General features: G+C 40.6%; 1 protein-coding gene across 2 annotated transcripts in view; it reads left to right on the top strand.

The window, feature by feature from the left end:
* The window catches only part of B3GLCT (beta 3-glucosyltransferase), a 128300-nt gene that overhangs the window by 96583 nt on the left and 14813 nt on the right, over positions 1–16904 (top strand). For both annotated transcript variants that reach the window (XM_070409380.1, XM_070409381.1), the window contains exon 13: positions 9854–9973. In XM_070409380.1, the coding sequence (XP_070265481.1) occupies positions 9854–9973 (120 nt within the window). The remainder of the gene's footprint in view (positions 1–9853; positions 9974–16904) is intronic.

Raw genomic sequence — 16904 nt, 5'->3', positions numbered from 1 at the left:
AGTATTACAAAGGGTATTACATAAGTGTCCTTTTTTCCCCCCCGCCCTTGACAAACCCCTACCCTCCCTTACCCCCCAGTGTCTTATGTCCATTAGTTATGCTTATATGCATGCATACAAGTCCTTCGGTTGATCTCTTACTCCCCTCCCTCCTGCCCCCCAACTCTCTCTGGCCTTCCCACTGCAGTTTGACAATCAGTTTGAGGCAGCTCTGCCTCTGTATCTATTATTGTTCAAAAGTTTGTAATGGTCTTTATTATCCATGAATGAGTGAGATCATGTGGTATTTTTCCTTCATTGACTGGCTTGTTTCACTTAGCATAATGCTCTCCAGTTCCATCCATGATGTTGCAAATGGTAGTAAGGAAAGGAAAAAGAAAAAATATTTTTTTAAAAAAATGAAAGTAAGAACTCCTACTTTCATTTTTTTTAAAAAATATTTTTTCTTTTTCCTTTCCTTACTCTATTTATTTGCTGTTTAATTTTCATATTCTTTTCCTCCCATTTCTCTTTTCTTATTCTTTACTATTTTTAAAATTTTCATATTCTTCTTTTTTCTTTTCCTTTTCTCTTTTTCTTTTTTCCATATTATGTTTAATTTTTTATTTTTTCTTATTATTTTAATTGTTGTGCTGTTGTGTGTTTTTTTGTTTTATGTTTTGTTTTGTCAGAAGCTTGTATGCCATGGTAGGGGTTGATACTCACAGCCAGCCTGAGAGTCAGTGCCACCCACAAATGAGCCAATAGCAATCAAGACCCAATTATAACAGGAGTGCCCACATAACCCACAAAAGGGGCTTTCCTAGAGCACCCAGCACAGGAGATCAAGGAGACTGAGCCACTGTGTTCCACAGGTCACATATTACATAAGGCCACCCCACCAAGACGGAATCATAGCAGTTCTATCTAATACAGAGAAACAAACAAAAAGAAACAGCCAACCTGGGGAGACAAAAACAACAACAAACAAACAGGCCCCAAATGAAAGAACAGGAGGAATCTCCAGAAAAATAGAGGCAAGCTCTTTATCAGAAACAGAGTTCAAATTAGTGGTTTTAAAGATATTCAATAGCTTGAAAAAGGACATAGAGACCATGAAAAATAACTAGTCAGAAATGAAGAATACCATATCTGAGATAAAGAATATACTTCAAGGAATACACAGGCTGGATTAAGCAGATGATCAAAGCAGCTATTTGAAAGACAAGCTAGAAAAACCCCCACAAAAAACAACAACACCGAATCAGAGCAGCATAAAGAAAAATAATTTAAAAGAATGAGGATATATTAGGGAACTTTTGGACAACATGAAATGTAACAATATACACAGAAGGAGAAGAAAGTGACCAAGGAATAGAAAACCTGTTTGAAGAAATAATGACAGAAAACTCCCATAATCTGATGAAGGAAAGTCACACAAGTACAGGAATCACAGAGTCCCAATCTAGATTAACCCAAAGAGACCCATACCAAGACATATAATAATTAAAATGGCCCAGATTAAAGACAAAGACAGAATCTTTAAAGGCAGCAAAAGAGTGAAAGTTACCTAAAAGGGAGTTCCCATAAGGCTGTCAGCTGATTTCTCAACAGAAACACTTCAGACCAGAAGGGATAGGCATGAAGTTTTCAAAGTAATGAAAAGCAAGGACCTGCAACCAAGATTACTTTATCCAGCAAGGCTACCATTTAAAATTGAACTTGTAATAAACAGCTTCTCAGACAAAATAAAAAGTTAAAGTTTATTACCACCAACCTGCATTGCAAGAAGTGTTAAAAGACTGCTTTAAGAAGAAGAAATAGAGAGAGAAAGAAACAGGTATAAAGAAAAATGGCAATAAATGACTACCTATCAATAATAACCTTAAATGTAAATGGAATAAATGTTCCAAGAAAAAAAATATGGTAGCAGAATGAATAAGAAAACATACTGTTTATAAGAGACTCATCTAAGATCAAAACATTCACACAGGCTGAAAATGAAGGGATAGAAAAAAATATTCTCTGCAACTGGAAACAGGAGAAAAACGCTGGGGTAATGATACTTATATTGGACAAAATAGACTTTAAAACAAAAGCCATAAAAAATACAAAGATGGTCACTGCATAATACTAAAGGGATAGATCCAACAAGAGGATATAACCCTGTTAAACATATATTCACCAAATATGGGAGCAACTAAATATGGTTGTGTGTGTATACACACACACACACACACACACTAGAGGCCCGGTGCAGGAGGTCCCTCAGCCCGGCCTGTGCCCTCTCGCAGTCTGGGACCACTTGGGGATGACCACCTGCTGGCTTAGGCCTGCTCCCCGGGGGGATTGGGCCTAAGCTGGCAATCAGACATCCCTCTGGCAGCCTGGCAGCCCTTGGGGGATGTCCACTTGCCAGCGGGGAGCAGGACTAAGCTGCAGTCAGACATCCTTAGCGCTGCTGAGGAGGCAGGAGAGGCTCCCACCACCACCACTGTACTGGCAGCCATCAGCCTGGCTTGTGGCTCCTGCATTGAGCATCTGCCCCCTGGTGGTCAGTGTGTGTCATAGTGACCAGTCATTCCCAGTCTTTCTGCTGTTAGGGTCAGTTTGCATATTACCCTGTTACTATATAGGATAGAGGCCTGGTGCACGGATGGGGGCCAGCTGGTTTGCCTTGAAGGGTGTCCCGGATCAGGGTGGGGGTCCAATTGGTATGATTTCAATCTTCTTGAATTTGGAGAGACTTTGCCTGTGACCCAGAATGTCGTCTATAATTGAAAATGTCCCATGTGCACTTGAGAAGAACATATATTCCTTGGTTTGGGATGAAATTTTCTGAAGATGTCAATTAAGTTAATTAAGCATCTTCTCAGACCTCAATGGCATAATATTAGAAATAAACTACAATAAAAACAACCAAAAAAATTCAAACACTTGAAAGCTGAATAGCATGCTATTAGACAATGATTGGGTTACCAAAGAGATCAAAGAAGAAATTTAAAACATCCTGGAAACAAATGATAATGAAAACACAACAATCGAAAATCTATGGGATTTGCAAGTAGTCCTGAGAGGGAAGTTCATAGCTCTACAGGCCTACTTCAAAAAACATGAAAAGCTTCACAGGGGAGTTTTACCAAACATTCAAAGAAGAACTAAAACCTATCCTCCTCAGACTATTCAAAAAATTCAAGAGGAAGGAACACTTCCAAACTCATTCTATGAAGCCAGCATTATCTTAATACCAAAACCAGATAAAGACAACACAGTGAAATAGAATTACAGGCCAATATCCTTCATGAACATAGATTAGAAAATCCTTAACAAAATTCTAGCAAATCAGATCCAGCATTACATCAGAAAGGTCATACACGATGACCAAGTAGGATTTATCCCGGGGACGCAAGGATGGTAAAGTATCCACAAATCAATAAATGTGGTACATCACATAAACAAATTGAGAGATAAAAATCATATAGTCATATCAATTGATGCAGAAAGAGCATTTGACAAAATCCAACACCCTTTCTTGATAAAAAACCCTCAGCAAAATGGGAATAGAGGGATCATACCTCAACATAATAAAAGCCTTATATGACAAACCTACAGCCAACCATACTCAATGGGCAAAAACTAACACCATTTCACCTAAGAACAGGAATGAGACAGAGATGCCCACTTTCACCACTCCTGTTTGACATAATACTGGAAGTGCTAGCCATAGCAATTAGACAAGAATAAGAAATAAAAGGTATCCATATTGGAAAAGAAGAGGTAAAACTGTCATTATTTGCAGATGACATGATACTGTAAATAGAAAACCCTAAAGACTCCATCAAAAAATTATTAGACTTAATAAATGAATTCAGCAATGTAGCAGGATACAAAATTAACGACAAGAAATCTATGGCATTTCTATACACCAATAGTGAACTTACAGAAAGAGATTTAAAAAACAATCCCATTTAACATCGCACCAAAAAATTTCAGATACCTAGGAATAAACTTAACTCAGGAGGTAAAAGACCTATATGCGAAAAACTACAGGACACTGAAAAAAGAGATAGAGGAAGACATAAACAGATGGAAGAACATACCGTGTTCATGGATTGGTAGAATCAACATCATTAAAATGTCCATGCTACCCAAAGCAATCTATAGATTCAATGCACTCCCCATTAAAATACCAATAGCATATTTCACAGACCTAGAACAAATGCTCCAAAAATTTATCTGGAATAAACAACAAAAAAAAAGACCCTGAATAGCTGCAGTAATCCTGAGAAAGAAGAACAAAGTAGGAGGGATCTCAATACCAGATATCAAGCTGTATTACAAAGCCACTGTTCTCCAAACTGCCTGGTACTGGCACAAGAACAGACATATAGATCAATGGAATAGACTAGAGAACCCAGAAATCGACCCAAACCACTATGCTCAATTAATATTTGGCAAAGGATGCAAGGACATACAATGGAGTCAAGATAGTCTCTTCAATAAATGGTGTTTGGAAAATTGGACAGATACATGCTAAAAAAAAAAAAAAAATGAAACTAGACCACCAAATTACACCATATACAAAAATAAACTCAAAATGGATAAAGGACTTAAATGTAAGACGGAAAACCATAAAAACACTAGAGGAATCATTGGCAGCAAAATCTTAGACATATATCATATCAATATCTTCACCAATACAGCTCTGAGGGCAATGGAAACTAAAGAGAAAATTAAAAAAAATGGGACTACAGCAAAATAAAAAGCTTCTGCACAGCAAAAGAAACCATCAACAAAACAAGAAAGCCCACTGCTTGGAAGAACATATTTGCCAATGTTATCACTGATAAGGGTTTAATCTCCATCATTTACAGGGAACTCATACAACTTAACAAAAGGAAGATAAACAGCCCAATCAAAAAATGGTCAACAGACCTAAATACTTTTCAAAAGAGGACATAAGGAAAGCTAAGATACATACGAAAACATGCTCAAAGTCACTAATATTCTGAGAGATGCAAATGAAATCATCAATATGGTACCATCTGACACTTGTCAGAATGGCTATCATCAACAAATCAACAAATGACAAGTGCTGGCGAGGATGCGGAGAAAAAGGAACCCTCGTGCACTGCTGGTGGGAATGCAGACTGGTGTAGCCATTATGGAGAACAGTATGGAGTTTCCTCAAAAAACTAAAAATGGAACTCCCATTTGACCCAGTGATCCCACTTCTAGGAATATATCCCAGGAAACTAGAAATACCAATCAAAAAGGACATATGCACCCCCATATTCACAACAGCACAATTTACCATAGCTATGATTTGGAAACAGCCTAAGTGCCCATCAGCAGATGAGTGGATTAGAAGACTGTGGTACATCTACACAGTGGAATACTATGCTGCTGTAAAAAGAAAGAAATTCCTACCATTTGCAACAGCATGGATGGAGCTGGAGAACATTATGCTAAGCGAAATAAGCCAGTCAGAGAAAGATAGATATCACATGATCTCACTCATTTGTGGAATATAATGAACAACATAAACTGATGAACAAAAACAGATCCAGAGACAGAGAAGCATCTATCAGACCGTCAAACCTCAGAGGGAAGGTAGGGGAGGATGGGGGTAAGGGGGAGAGATCAACCAAAGTACTTGTATGCATGCATATAAGCCTATTCAATGGACACAGACACCAGGGGGCGGTGAGGGCATGTTGTAGGGTGGGGGGCAATGGTGGTATGAGGACACATATGAAATACCTTAATCAATAAAGAGAGAAACAATATGTAAAAAAATAAAATAGCTAATTTCAAAAAAAAAGAAGTATAAACATCTCATTACCATATCAATAGATGTAGAAAAAACCTTTGATAAAATCTAACACCCATTTAGGATAAAAACTCTCACCAAAGTTGGAATAGAGTTGTGGTTCTCAACCTTCTGGCTCTTTAAATACAGTTCCTCATGTTGTGACCCAACCATAAAATTATTTTCGTTGCTACTTCATAACTGTAATGTTGCTACTGTTATGAATCGTAATGTAAATATCTGATATGCAGGATAGTCTTAGGCGACCCCTGTGAAAGGGTCGTTCCACTACCAAAGGGGTCACGACCCACAGGTTGAGAACTGCTGGAATAGAGGAATCATACCTCAATCTAATAAGACCATATATGAAAAACCTACAGCCAACATCATACTCAATGCGCAAAAACTGTTTCCCTTAAGATCAGGAGCAAGGTGGGGATGTCTACTTTCACCACTCTTATTTAGCATAATATCCAAAGTCCTAGCCACAGCAATCAGTCAAAATCAAGAAAAAATTAGAGGCAACCAAATTGGAAATGAGGAAATAAAACTGTCATTACATGCAGACGATGTGATATTGTACTTAGAAAATCCTAAAGAATCCACCAAAAAACTACTAGATCCAATGTAAGAATTCAACAAAGTAGCAGGATGCAATGTTAATGTTCAGAAATCAATGGCATTTTTATACACCAATAATAAACTATCAGGATAATAAACTAAGAAAACAATCCCATTTACTGTTCCACCAAAAATATAAGTTACCTAGGAATAAACTTAACTAAGGAAGTAAAAGGCCTGTACTCAGAAAACTATAGGATATTGAAGAAAGAAATAGAGGAAGACACAAACAAGTACAAGTATATACTGTGTTCATGGATTGGAAGAATTAACATCATTAAGATATCAGTATTACCCAAAGCAATTTATAGATTCAATGCAATTCCTATTAAAATACCATTGAATGGGGCAATGAGGTCCTGGCGGGGGGTGGAGGCAGGGGATGGGGTCAATGAGGGGAAAAAGGAGGCATATGTAATACTTTCAATAATAAAGAATTATAAGAAATAAACGAAGAATGAAAGAAAGAAAAGAAAATGCCATTGTCATATTTCACAGATTTAGAATAAATATTCCAAAAATTTATTTCGAACCAAAAAGGACCCAAAATGGCCTCAGTAATCTTGAGAAAGGAGAACAAAGTTGGACATAACGCAATACCAGATATCAAAGTATACTACAAGACCATTTTAATCAAAACAGCCTGGTATGGCCAAGAACAGGCATATAGATTAATGGAACAGAACAGAGAGCCCAGAAAACTCATGGCTTTATGGTCATTAATATCTGACAAAGGTAGGCAAGAGTGTACAATGGAGTAAATACAGTCCCTTCAATAAGTGGTGTTGGGAAAATTGTATAGGTAAATTTAAAAAAAACTAGGCCATAAACTTATACCATATACAAGAATAAACTCAAAATGGATAAAAGAGTTAAATGTAAGTCATTAAATCCTTAAAATCCTAGAAGAAAATATAGGCAGTAAAATCTGAGACATCCTTTGGAGCAACATTTTTGCCTATACGTCTTTTCAAGGAGGACTTACAGATGGCCAATGGACATGAATAAATGCTAAGTGTCCTAGTCATCAGAGCGATGCAAACTAAAACTGTAATGAAGTACCTCTGCACACCTGTCAGAATGGCTATGGTCAACAAGTCAACAAACAAGTACTGGCGGAGGATATGGAGAAAAGGGAACTGCAGTGCCCTGTTGGAGGCAATGTGGTTCCATGCAGCCACTGTGGAAAACAGTGTGGAGTTTCCTTTAAAAAATTGCCTTTTTGACCCATTGATCCCACTTTTGGGAATATATCCTAAGAATCCTGAAATGCCAATCAGAAAGAATATATGCACCCCTATGGTCACTGCAGTGCTATTTTACAATAGCTAAGATCTGTTAACAGCTCAAGTGCCCATCACTAGTTGAGTGGATAAGAAAGCTGTGGTGTATTTATACACTGGAATACTACATGGCTGTGAATAAGAAGGAACTCTGACCTTTGAGACAGCATAGATGGACTTGGAGATTATTATGCTAAGTGAAATAAGCCAGTCAGAGAAAGACAAATACATGATTTCACTTATATATGGAATCTAAGGAGCAAAATAAACTGATGAAAAGGCACGGAACATTGGAACAGACAGGTATGTCAGAGGGGAAGGGGTGGGAGGGATTGGATAAAAAAGGTGAAGAGATTAGCCAAAGAAGATATATGCATAGCCCATGGTCACAGACAACAGTGTGGTGAAGTCCAGGGCAGGTGGGGGTAGGGGCTGGGAGGAGTTGTGCAAAGAGGGGGAAAATGGGGGACATCTGTCATAATGTCAGCAATAAAAATAAATTTTAAAAATAAAAAATATATTATTGGATTAAAAAAAAGAAAATGTAATCCAAAGTTATTCACCAAGGAACACTGACTAATGTCATGAGGGAACCTGGATTGGGTGGTGTGGAAGCTCTAGTTTAGAAGAAAGAGTGGAAGGACTTCATAAGGCATTTGTAAGTGGTATAAGTTCTCACCACATGGAAAAACTGGTTTTTCTTAACATCAACCTTTGTGTCACCTTAAAAAGTTATTTCTAGATTTTATTTTCTTGTGAAATCTTTTTTCATCCTTACAATAACTATAGTTGCAGGCATTTTTCTGACCAGCCCTTGAATCTTTTTGCGCTCTGTAAGCTGTCATTGTTGACACATGATGAATAAGTATCAGAGCCAGAGATATAAACAACTAGACATGAAAAAACCACAGACTAGGGCACCTTACTCAACGGAAACCCAAGCTGTGCATCATAATTGGAGTGTTTCCTGGAAACCCTGGTCACCCAAGTTACCTTCCTCACCTGCCAGATACCCTAATATGGATCTCATTTATTCCTCAAAAGTTTCTTTTTTGGCCATCAAGAATGAAAAAACCCTGCCTGGCCAGGTAGCTCAGTTGGTTAGAGTGATTCAATCCCCAGTCAGGGCACATATGAGAATCAACCAATAAATACATGAATAAGTAGAACAACAAATTGTTGGTGTTTCTCTCTCTCTCTCTCTCTCTCTCTCTCTCTCTCTCTCTTCTTCCTCTCCCCCCTCCCCCTTACCTCTCTCTCTAAAATGAATTTAAAAAATACAGCAAGTACATCTGAGGAGATGTGATGATTAGTTCACACTCCCTGGGAAACAGGATGGGTAGAAGTGAGTTATACAGTACACTTGCTATATCACCTTCTTCATAAATCAGCCACCCAACCTGTGCTGCCAGGGGCTTATTAAAACTGGGGGGTAAGGCTTGCGTTTCTCATTTTCCTGTTTCCAATAACGTTCAGTGTTCAATTCTTTTTTTTCTTATTAAAAAATTAATTTCTTCTGTAAATCACTTGAATTTCATGTCTGAATAATTTCAGTATTATATTCTATAATGTAACCAGTGGGTGTAAGAACCATAAAAATATTTACATAGCAGCACAATTTACAATAGCCAAGACTTGGAAACAGCCTAAGTGCCCATCAGTAGATGAATGGATTAGAAAACTGTGGTACATCTACACAATGGAATACTTTGCTGCTGTAAAAAGGAAGGAACTCCTACCATTTGCAACAGCATGGATGGAGCTGGAGAGCATTATGCTAAGTGAAATAAGTCAGTCAGAGAAAGATAAATATCACATGATCTCACTCATTTGAGGGTCATAATGAACAACATAAACTGATGAACAAAAATGGATCCAGAGACAGAGAAGCATTGATCAGATGCTCAAACCTCAGAGGAAAGGTAGGGGAGGGTGAGGGGAAGGGGGAGAGATCAACCAAAAGACTTGTATGCATGCATATAAGCATAACCAATGGACAGAGACAGCATGGGGGTGAGGGCATGTATGGGAGTGGGGTGAGGGGGCAATGGGGAGATATGGACACATATTTAATACCTTAATCAATAAATAAAATATAATAAAATAAAATATTTACTGAATTAAATAGTCATTGCTTATGTTCCCTTTGGAATCCTAGCATCTCCAGGCTCCAGCACTTGCTTAGCTGCTACGATTCCGGTGAACCAGTGTTCCTGGGAGAGCGCTATGGCTACGGTCTGGGCACTGGCGGCTACAGCTACATCACGGGAGGAGGAGGGTAACTATGAGCATGGCTTTCTGCTAATTCTCTCCACATTACACTTCTGTTTCTAGATGCAGGGCTGGGTCTTCTGGTGGTGCTTTGTAAGCTGTGTAAATGGTAGCTGGAAGTGAACATCAATTTGTTAACCATAGTAAGGAATATTTTGTATCTTGAAGAGACAATATAAAAATGTATGTCAAGGTATTTGGTAGAAATGTCCCTGTAGTAATGCTTGCTTCTGGGTAGCCAGTTAGTTTTGATTATCTGTTTAAATGGAAAAATAATTGGATATAGATTTTATTTTATTTTCAGAAAACAAGTCATCAGATTTTTAAATGATCTAGTTCTGACATCATATTTGGGAAAAGAGTAGTGTAGAAGTTTAGATTCAAGCAATTAAGTGATGCTTGTATAGGATTTATAGGTTTCAAGTAACAGTTAAAATCAAAGGTTGGGAGTTGTTTTCTAAGATTTTTATTGACTTTTATAGAGAGAGGAAGAGAAACATCAGTGCATCAATGGGACACTGAGACACTGATCAGCTGCCTCCCTCCCACATGCCCTCACTGGGGCTTGAGGCTGAAACCTAGGCACATCCCCTGACCAGAAACTGAACCGGCAACTGCCTTCGTACCTTAGTTATTAAGTACTAGAGGCCTGGTGCATGGATTCGTGCACATTGAAAGGAAATTAATTTGAAGAAATATTTTAGAGGCTGGGGAGGGACCGTGGGAGGTTGGCCGACTGGGGAGAGACCGTGTGAGGGCTCCAGGGCATTTCCGGCCCATCTCTCCCAGTCCTGATCGGCTGGACCCCAGCAGCAAGCTAACCTACCAGTTGGAGCAATTGCCCCCTGCTGGTTAGTGTGCATAATAGCGACTGGTCGAACGTTCGAAGGAATGGTTGGACATTTAGCATATTAGGCTTTTATTATATAGGATAGTAATTTAAACTCATCCAAAAGGAGTTTGTTGAATGATCATTATGTTTTGGGCAAAATTCTAGGCACTGGATTATAAACTTCTGAAAGGCTAGGACTTTATATTTTTACTTTGCAGTCCCCAAGATAAGAACAGTTCCTACTATAGCAGTGGTTCTAAACCTTCTTGTCCTTTAAATATAGTTCCTCATGTTGTGACCCAACCATAAAATTATTTTCGTTGCTACTTCATAACTGTAATGTTGCTACTGTTATGAATCATAATGTAAATATCTTATATGCAGGATGGTCTTAGGCGACCCCCAAAGGGGTCACGACCCACAGGTTGAGAACCACTGTACTATAGGGTCTCAAGAATCATATCCAAGTGTTTCAGTTAGGTCTATCTGATTCAGTTGTGTATGCAACATGGTCATGGGGGTGGCTCTTTCACAGTGATAACCAAGCCTGGGCAGGTCTTTGTTCAGCAGTGGCATGCATCTACCTAAGGTCATGAGCAATAGGAGATAGGGTCCACACAGGCCTTTGAAAAGAGGTTAAAAGGTAAGGCCGAGTACTGACCCTTTCATTTAAAAAAATGTTCAAGCTTTTTATAGCCTTATGGTAAAGCGTTTAGTTTTCTGGGTGAAGTGTTGGAGCCAGTTAAGGCATAGTACCTATTAAGCCAGAACTTTCCACTTTTGAAAGGGGCCCTGGTGTTTGTATATGGGTTTATATATTTTGTAGCACAATGGTGTTAATAGACTTTTAAGCTAGAAGTGACTTTTTGTGTCACTTTAAAAATATCCTATGTAATAAAACCTTAATACGCAAATCGACCAAATGGCGGAATGACCGGCGGAATGACCGGTCGCTGTGATGCACACTGACCACCAGGGGGCAGATGCTCAACACAGGAGCTGCCCACAGCCCACAGGCCCCGACTGGTGGTGGCAGCAGAGGGCGGGGCTGGTGAGCCGGTGGCACCAGGTCAGCCAAGGTGGGTGTCAGCGGAGGCCCCCCAATCACCCCGCCGGTTGCCCCACAGATTGGCCCTGATCATTGGCCAGGTCTAGGGATCCTACCCATGCACAAATTTTGTGCACCGGGCCTCTAGTATATATATATATATATTATTGATTTCAGAGAGGAAGAGAAAGGGAGAGAAAGATAGAAACATCAACGATGAGAGGAAATCATTGATCAGCTGCCTCCTGCATGCCACCCACTAGGGATTGAGCCTGCAACCAGGGATGTGCCCTGATCGGGAATCAAATCATGACTCCAGGTTCATAGATTGACACTCAACCACTGAGCGACACTGGCCGGGCTCTGTAAGCAGACTCTTTTGTTGTCTTCCTTGCTTATTGGATTTTCCTGTTATTTCTGAGACGGGCACTAGAGGCCTTTTGAAGCTGGGTATTATCTTAACTACCCACATTGCCTTTTACTGTTCCAGTTAATTGGTCATTCATTCAGTCAAAAAGCCAGTGTGTGACAGGTGAGTGTGCCAGCTTCCAGGACACTGCTGGATTGGCCCGGGCATCCACTGCTAACCCATTAAGGTGGCACCTTTAGTCTCCTACATGTTGAACTTTTACCTTGCTACTGTCTTTTCTGTCACCTCCAGTTTTCCCATCTTAAAACTTCTTCCTGCCACCACACCATCTCCCTTCTTCCTTTGAAAACATCTTAAGAATTCACTCCTCTCACTCTTCCACTTCCTTGGTCCCACTGCCGCCAGACCTTAATCTGACTTGGGGCCAGATTAAGCCTAGCCTTCTGCCTAAACTACCTCATCAGTGTGATCCATACAGACAAATCCATTCTAGTCTTTATCTTCTTTAACCTCTGAGCAGCCTTTGATGAAGGTGACCGTTTCTCTTATTCTCTGGAACACCCTCCTGTTGTTGTGTATTTCTGTGTTTGCTCATTCCTTCTCAGTTCCTGTTCTCTAGTCTGTAAATGTCTGTTTTCCAGTCATCTTTTCTAGTCTCTCTTCTCTTCTCACTCTCTCACTGATCTCACCAACCCCTATGGCTGGGTGCTGAGTACACCTTAACTTCTATCCCCAGACTGGAACTCTCTTTTGACCTCCTGATTCAAATGTCCACTTACCAAAGGATTTCTCCCCTGGGATGATTCATGGCCACATAAACTCAGCACCTCCCATACTGACCTCTTTGTTTCTGACTTGAGCCTCTGGTTTTCTGTCTTTCCAGTGGTCCTCCCTTTCCAGGTAAGACATCAATGTATGCCGGTTCCTACCCCAGCAATTTGTGAGTCAGCTCTTACCCTTCTTCTTTATTCCCCACTCCCCTGCAATCTACTGGATTGCTAAATCATGTGGATTTTATCTCCTAAATATCTCTTATGTCAATACTTCTCTTGGTACCTCCACAGTTCTAATCTAGTTCGCCATCATCTCCTGTGTGGTGGGTTCTGCAGCAGCCTCCTGGTCTCCCTACTTCTCCATGAAGTTGTCCACAATGTAGTCAGAGAGAGACCTTTCTCAAGACCCTTTCTCAAAGCCTCTCCTACTCAGAGGCCTTTACTGGCTTCCCATTGTTTTGGTTTTTCCCCAAGAGTATGAACCCTTTTATACTTTTGGCCTTTTTAAAATATATTTTTTATTGTTGATAGTATTACAGATGTCTTCCATCCCCCGCCCCCCATTCTTTACCCCCTTTCTGCCAGTTCCTACCCACACCCCCGGGTCTTCACTACCCTATTGCCAGTGCCATGGGTTATACATATCCTATATAATAAAGAGGTAATATGCAAATTGACCACCACTCCAACACATAAGATGGCCGCCCCCATGTGGTCAAAGATGGCCACCACAAGATGGCCAGCAGGGGAGGGCAGTTGTAGGTGATAAGGCCAGCAGGGAGGGCAATTGGGAGGGACCAGGCCTTCAAGGGAGGGCAGTTGGGGGCAATCAGGCCTGCAGGGGAGGGCAGTTAGGCATCAATCAGGCTGGCAGGGGAGTGGTTAGGGGGTGATCAGGCTTGCAGGCAGAAGCGGTTAGGGGCAATCAGGCAGGCAGGCAGGCAAGTGGTTAGGAGCCAGCAGTCCTGGATTGTGAGAGGGATGTCCGACTGCCCTCGAGGGGTCCCAGATTGGAGAGGGTGCAGGCTGGGCTGAGGGACACCCCCCCTGCACAAATTTCGTGCATTGGGCCTCTAGTCTATATATATAAAAGCCTAAGCGACCGTTATGACTGGATGACTAGCCGGTAGCTATGATGTGCACAGACCACCAGGGGCAGACGCTCAATGCAGGAGCTTTCCCCTGGTGGTCAGCGTGCTCTCACAGCCAACCTCCCGTGGCTGGCCAACCTCCCGTGGTCCCTCCCCCCGGCTGGCAGCCCTGATCGGCCCCAATCAAGACTAGGTGAGATGGCCCCAATTGGCCCCAATTGCTGGCCAGGCCGAGGGACCCCACCCATACATGAATTCGTACACTGGGCCTCTAGTAAGTATATAAGTTCTTTGGTTTATCTCTCCAAACTTTTGGGCCTTTTAAGACTAGGAGATAATCATTCAGATTTCAACAAGATAAGGCCTCATTTAATCACCCTGAGTTTGCCTAATCCACAGCCACCCAGGTCTCCTGAGGCCACTGCCTTGGGGCCAGAGTCTTTGGCAGGTCTTTTCTTCCACCCTCCTGCTCTTAGGCCATTGTCCCTAAAAGCTGCCACAGCTTTGAAGTATGCCTTTCTCTAGGAATTAGTTCATCTGGGCTTCATATCATCCATTTCTTTAAAAATTCCTTAGGTTAATGTGGTTTTCTTGTGGTTACCAAGAAGTCTTTTGCATCCTTTTATAACTCCCAGTGCCTCCACATTCCACATAAAGGCTACCAGCCCTCTCATGATCTTGGCAAATGCCTCATTCATCTATACCCTGGAGCTTAAAGAATTCATGCTGAATTTATCTCGGTTCCTCAGAGGCCTAGTTTTCCCCTTATGTGGCATCTGCTGGTCTCTACATAGCATTGTTCTGCCACCTCAACTTTCTGCTTCTGTCACCTGACTAATCCTTTTTTTTTAATAGAGTGTAAGGGAGTGGAGAGGGGAAGAGAAAGAGAAACATCGATGTGAGGGAAACACATCAACCAGTTGCCTCCTGCACACACCCCAAGCGATGAGCCCTTACCTGGGAATTGAACCTGTGACCCTTCAGTTCAAGGGCCGATGCTCTAATCACTTAGCAACACTGGCCAGGGCTCCTTTTCATTCTTTTGGACTCAATATAGTCATTTATTTATTCCTGGGAGCCTTCAGCCTCCTTTAGCCTCTCAAATCTGTGTTGATGCCTTTCTAATGTCATATGTGGAAACCATTATTTAAGTGCCTACTTACTTTTCTGTTTTCTGCCTAAATTAAGACTTATTTGAAGGCAGTGCTGGTGTCTTGTTTCCTACCATAGGACTAATTTTTTTATAAGGTGCAATGAATAACTGAATAAACAAATGTAGATCACTGAGCACTGATCTTTACATAACTAACGTTGACTAGTGTACTATTCTGTTGTTAATAGCACTTTTACTAGTACAAAGATGCAGAAACATTCTTCATGAGATTGTCTCATGTCAACCTTTGATAAAATCGGCAGACTCAATGTTGAATCTGTTTTCTAGTATTGCTTAGACCAGCGGTTCTCAACCTGTGGGTCGCAACCCCTTTGGGGGTCGAACGACCCTTTCACAGGGGTCGCCTAAGACCATTGGAAAACACATATATAATTACATATTGTTTTTGTGATTAATCACTATGCTTTAATTATATTCAATTTATAACAATGAAAATACATCCTGCATATCAGATATTTACATTACGATTCATAACAGTAGCAAAATTACAGTTATGAAGTAGCAACGGAAATAATTTTATGGTTGGGGGTCACCACAACATGAGGAACTGTATTAAAGGGTCGAGGCATTAGGAAGCTTGAGAACCACTGGCTTAGACTTTTCCAATGGTCTAGTTGAAAAACCAACATCTACCTCCCTCCCTCCCTCCCTCCCTCCCTCCCTTCCTTCTCTCTCTCTCTCTCTCTCTCTCTCTCTCTCTCTCTCTCTTTCTTTCTTTCTTTCTTTCTTTCTTCCTCCCTCCCTCCCCCCTCCCTCCCTCCCTCCCTCCCTCCCTTCCTTCCTTCCTTCCTTCCTTCCTTCCTTCCTTCCTTCCTTCCTTCCTTCCTTCCTTCCTTTTCTTTCTTCAACAGTAAGTCAGGATCAATTAATAGCTTATAAAACCAAAACTTTAAAATAATGAAATTTAGAATGGAATAGAATAAACTAGGAATATTATAGTGTATCACATGTAGTTAAGGGCAACTATTGTTTTGTTTCTGTTTTATAAACACACACAAATGTTTCAATACCGGATGTGTTTCTTGCTTTCTCACTGTGGTTTACAGTCAAGTAAATTTTTGAAAATTACTGTCTGAAACCATCCTGCTAAACTGGTCAGAACTGAGTCAGGAGGAGGGTGTCACGTTTCTGAGGTGCTTTATCTTTTTTTTAAAAAATTTTTATTGAGTTTGTTGGGGTGACACTGATTAACAAAGTTCTACAGGTTTCACATGCATAATTCTACAACACATCATCTATATATCGTATTGTGTGTTCAAGTCAAGACTCCATCCATCACTATTTATCCCCCGTTTACTCTCCTCCAGTTCCCCCTGCCTGAGGCACTTTTTTTCAGTGTGTATTTTTGACTTTCTGGTACACCCTGGGGCAATTCTCCTATTTCAGTTTTTCTTATTATTTTTTAAATATATTTTTATTTATTTTTAGAGAAAGAGGTAGGGAGAGGGAGAGAAAGAAAGAAACATTAATAAATGAGATAGAATCATCAGTTGGCTGCCTCCTGTATGCTCTGTACTGGGCGTCAAGCCCACAACCTGGGCATGTGCCCCGACTGGGAATTGAACTGGTGACTTCTTGATTCATGGGTCAATGCTCAACCACTAAGCCATACCAGCTGGGCAGTTTTTCTTATTTTTAAATTAGTATGTT

Source organism: Myotis yumanensis, unplaced genomic scaffold (assembly GCF_028538775.1).
Source record: "Myotis yumanensis isolate MYYU_CA2020_CCGP unplaced genomic scaffold, mMyoYum1.0.hap1 SCAF_3, whole genome shotgun sequence".
Classification (NCBI taxonomy): Eukaryota; Metazoa; Chordata; class Mammalia; order Chiroptera; family Vespertilionidae; genus Myotis; species Myotis yumanensis.
Note: the sequence above shows the minus strand (reverse complement) of the source record. Positions and strands in the feature narration are given on the sequence as shown.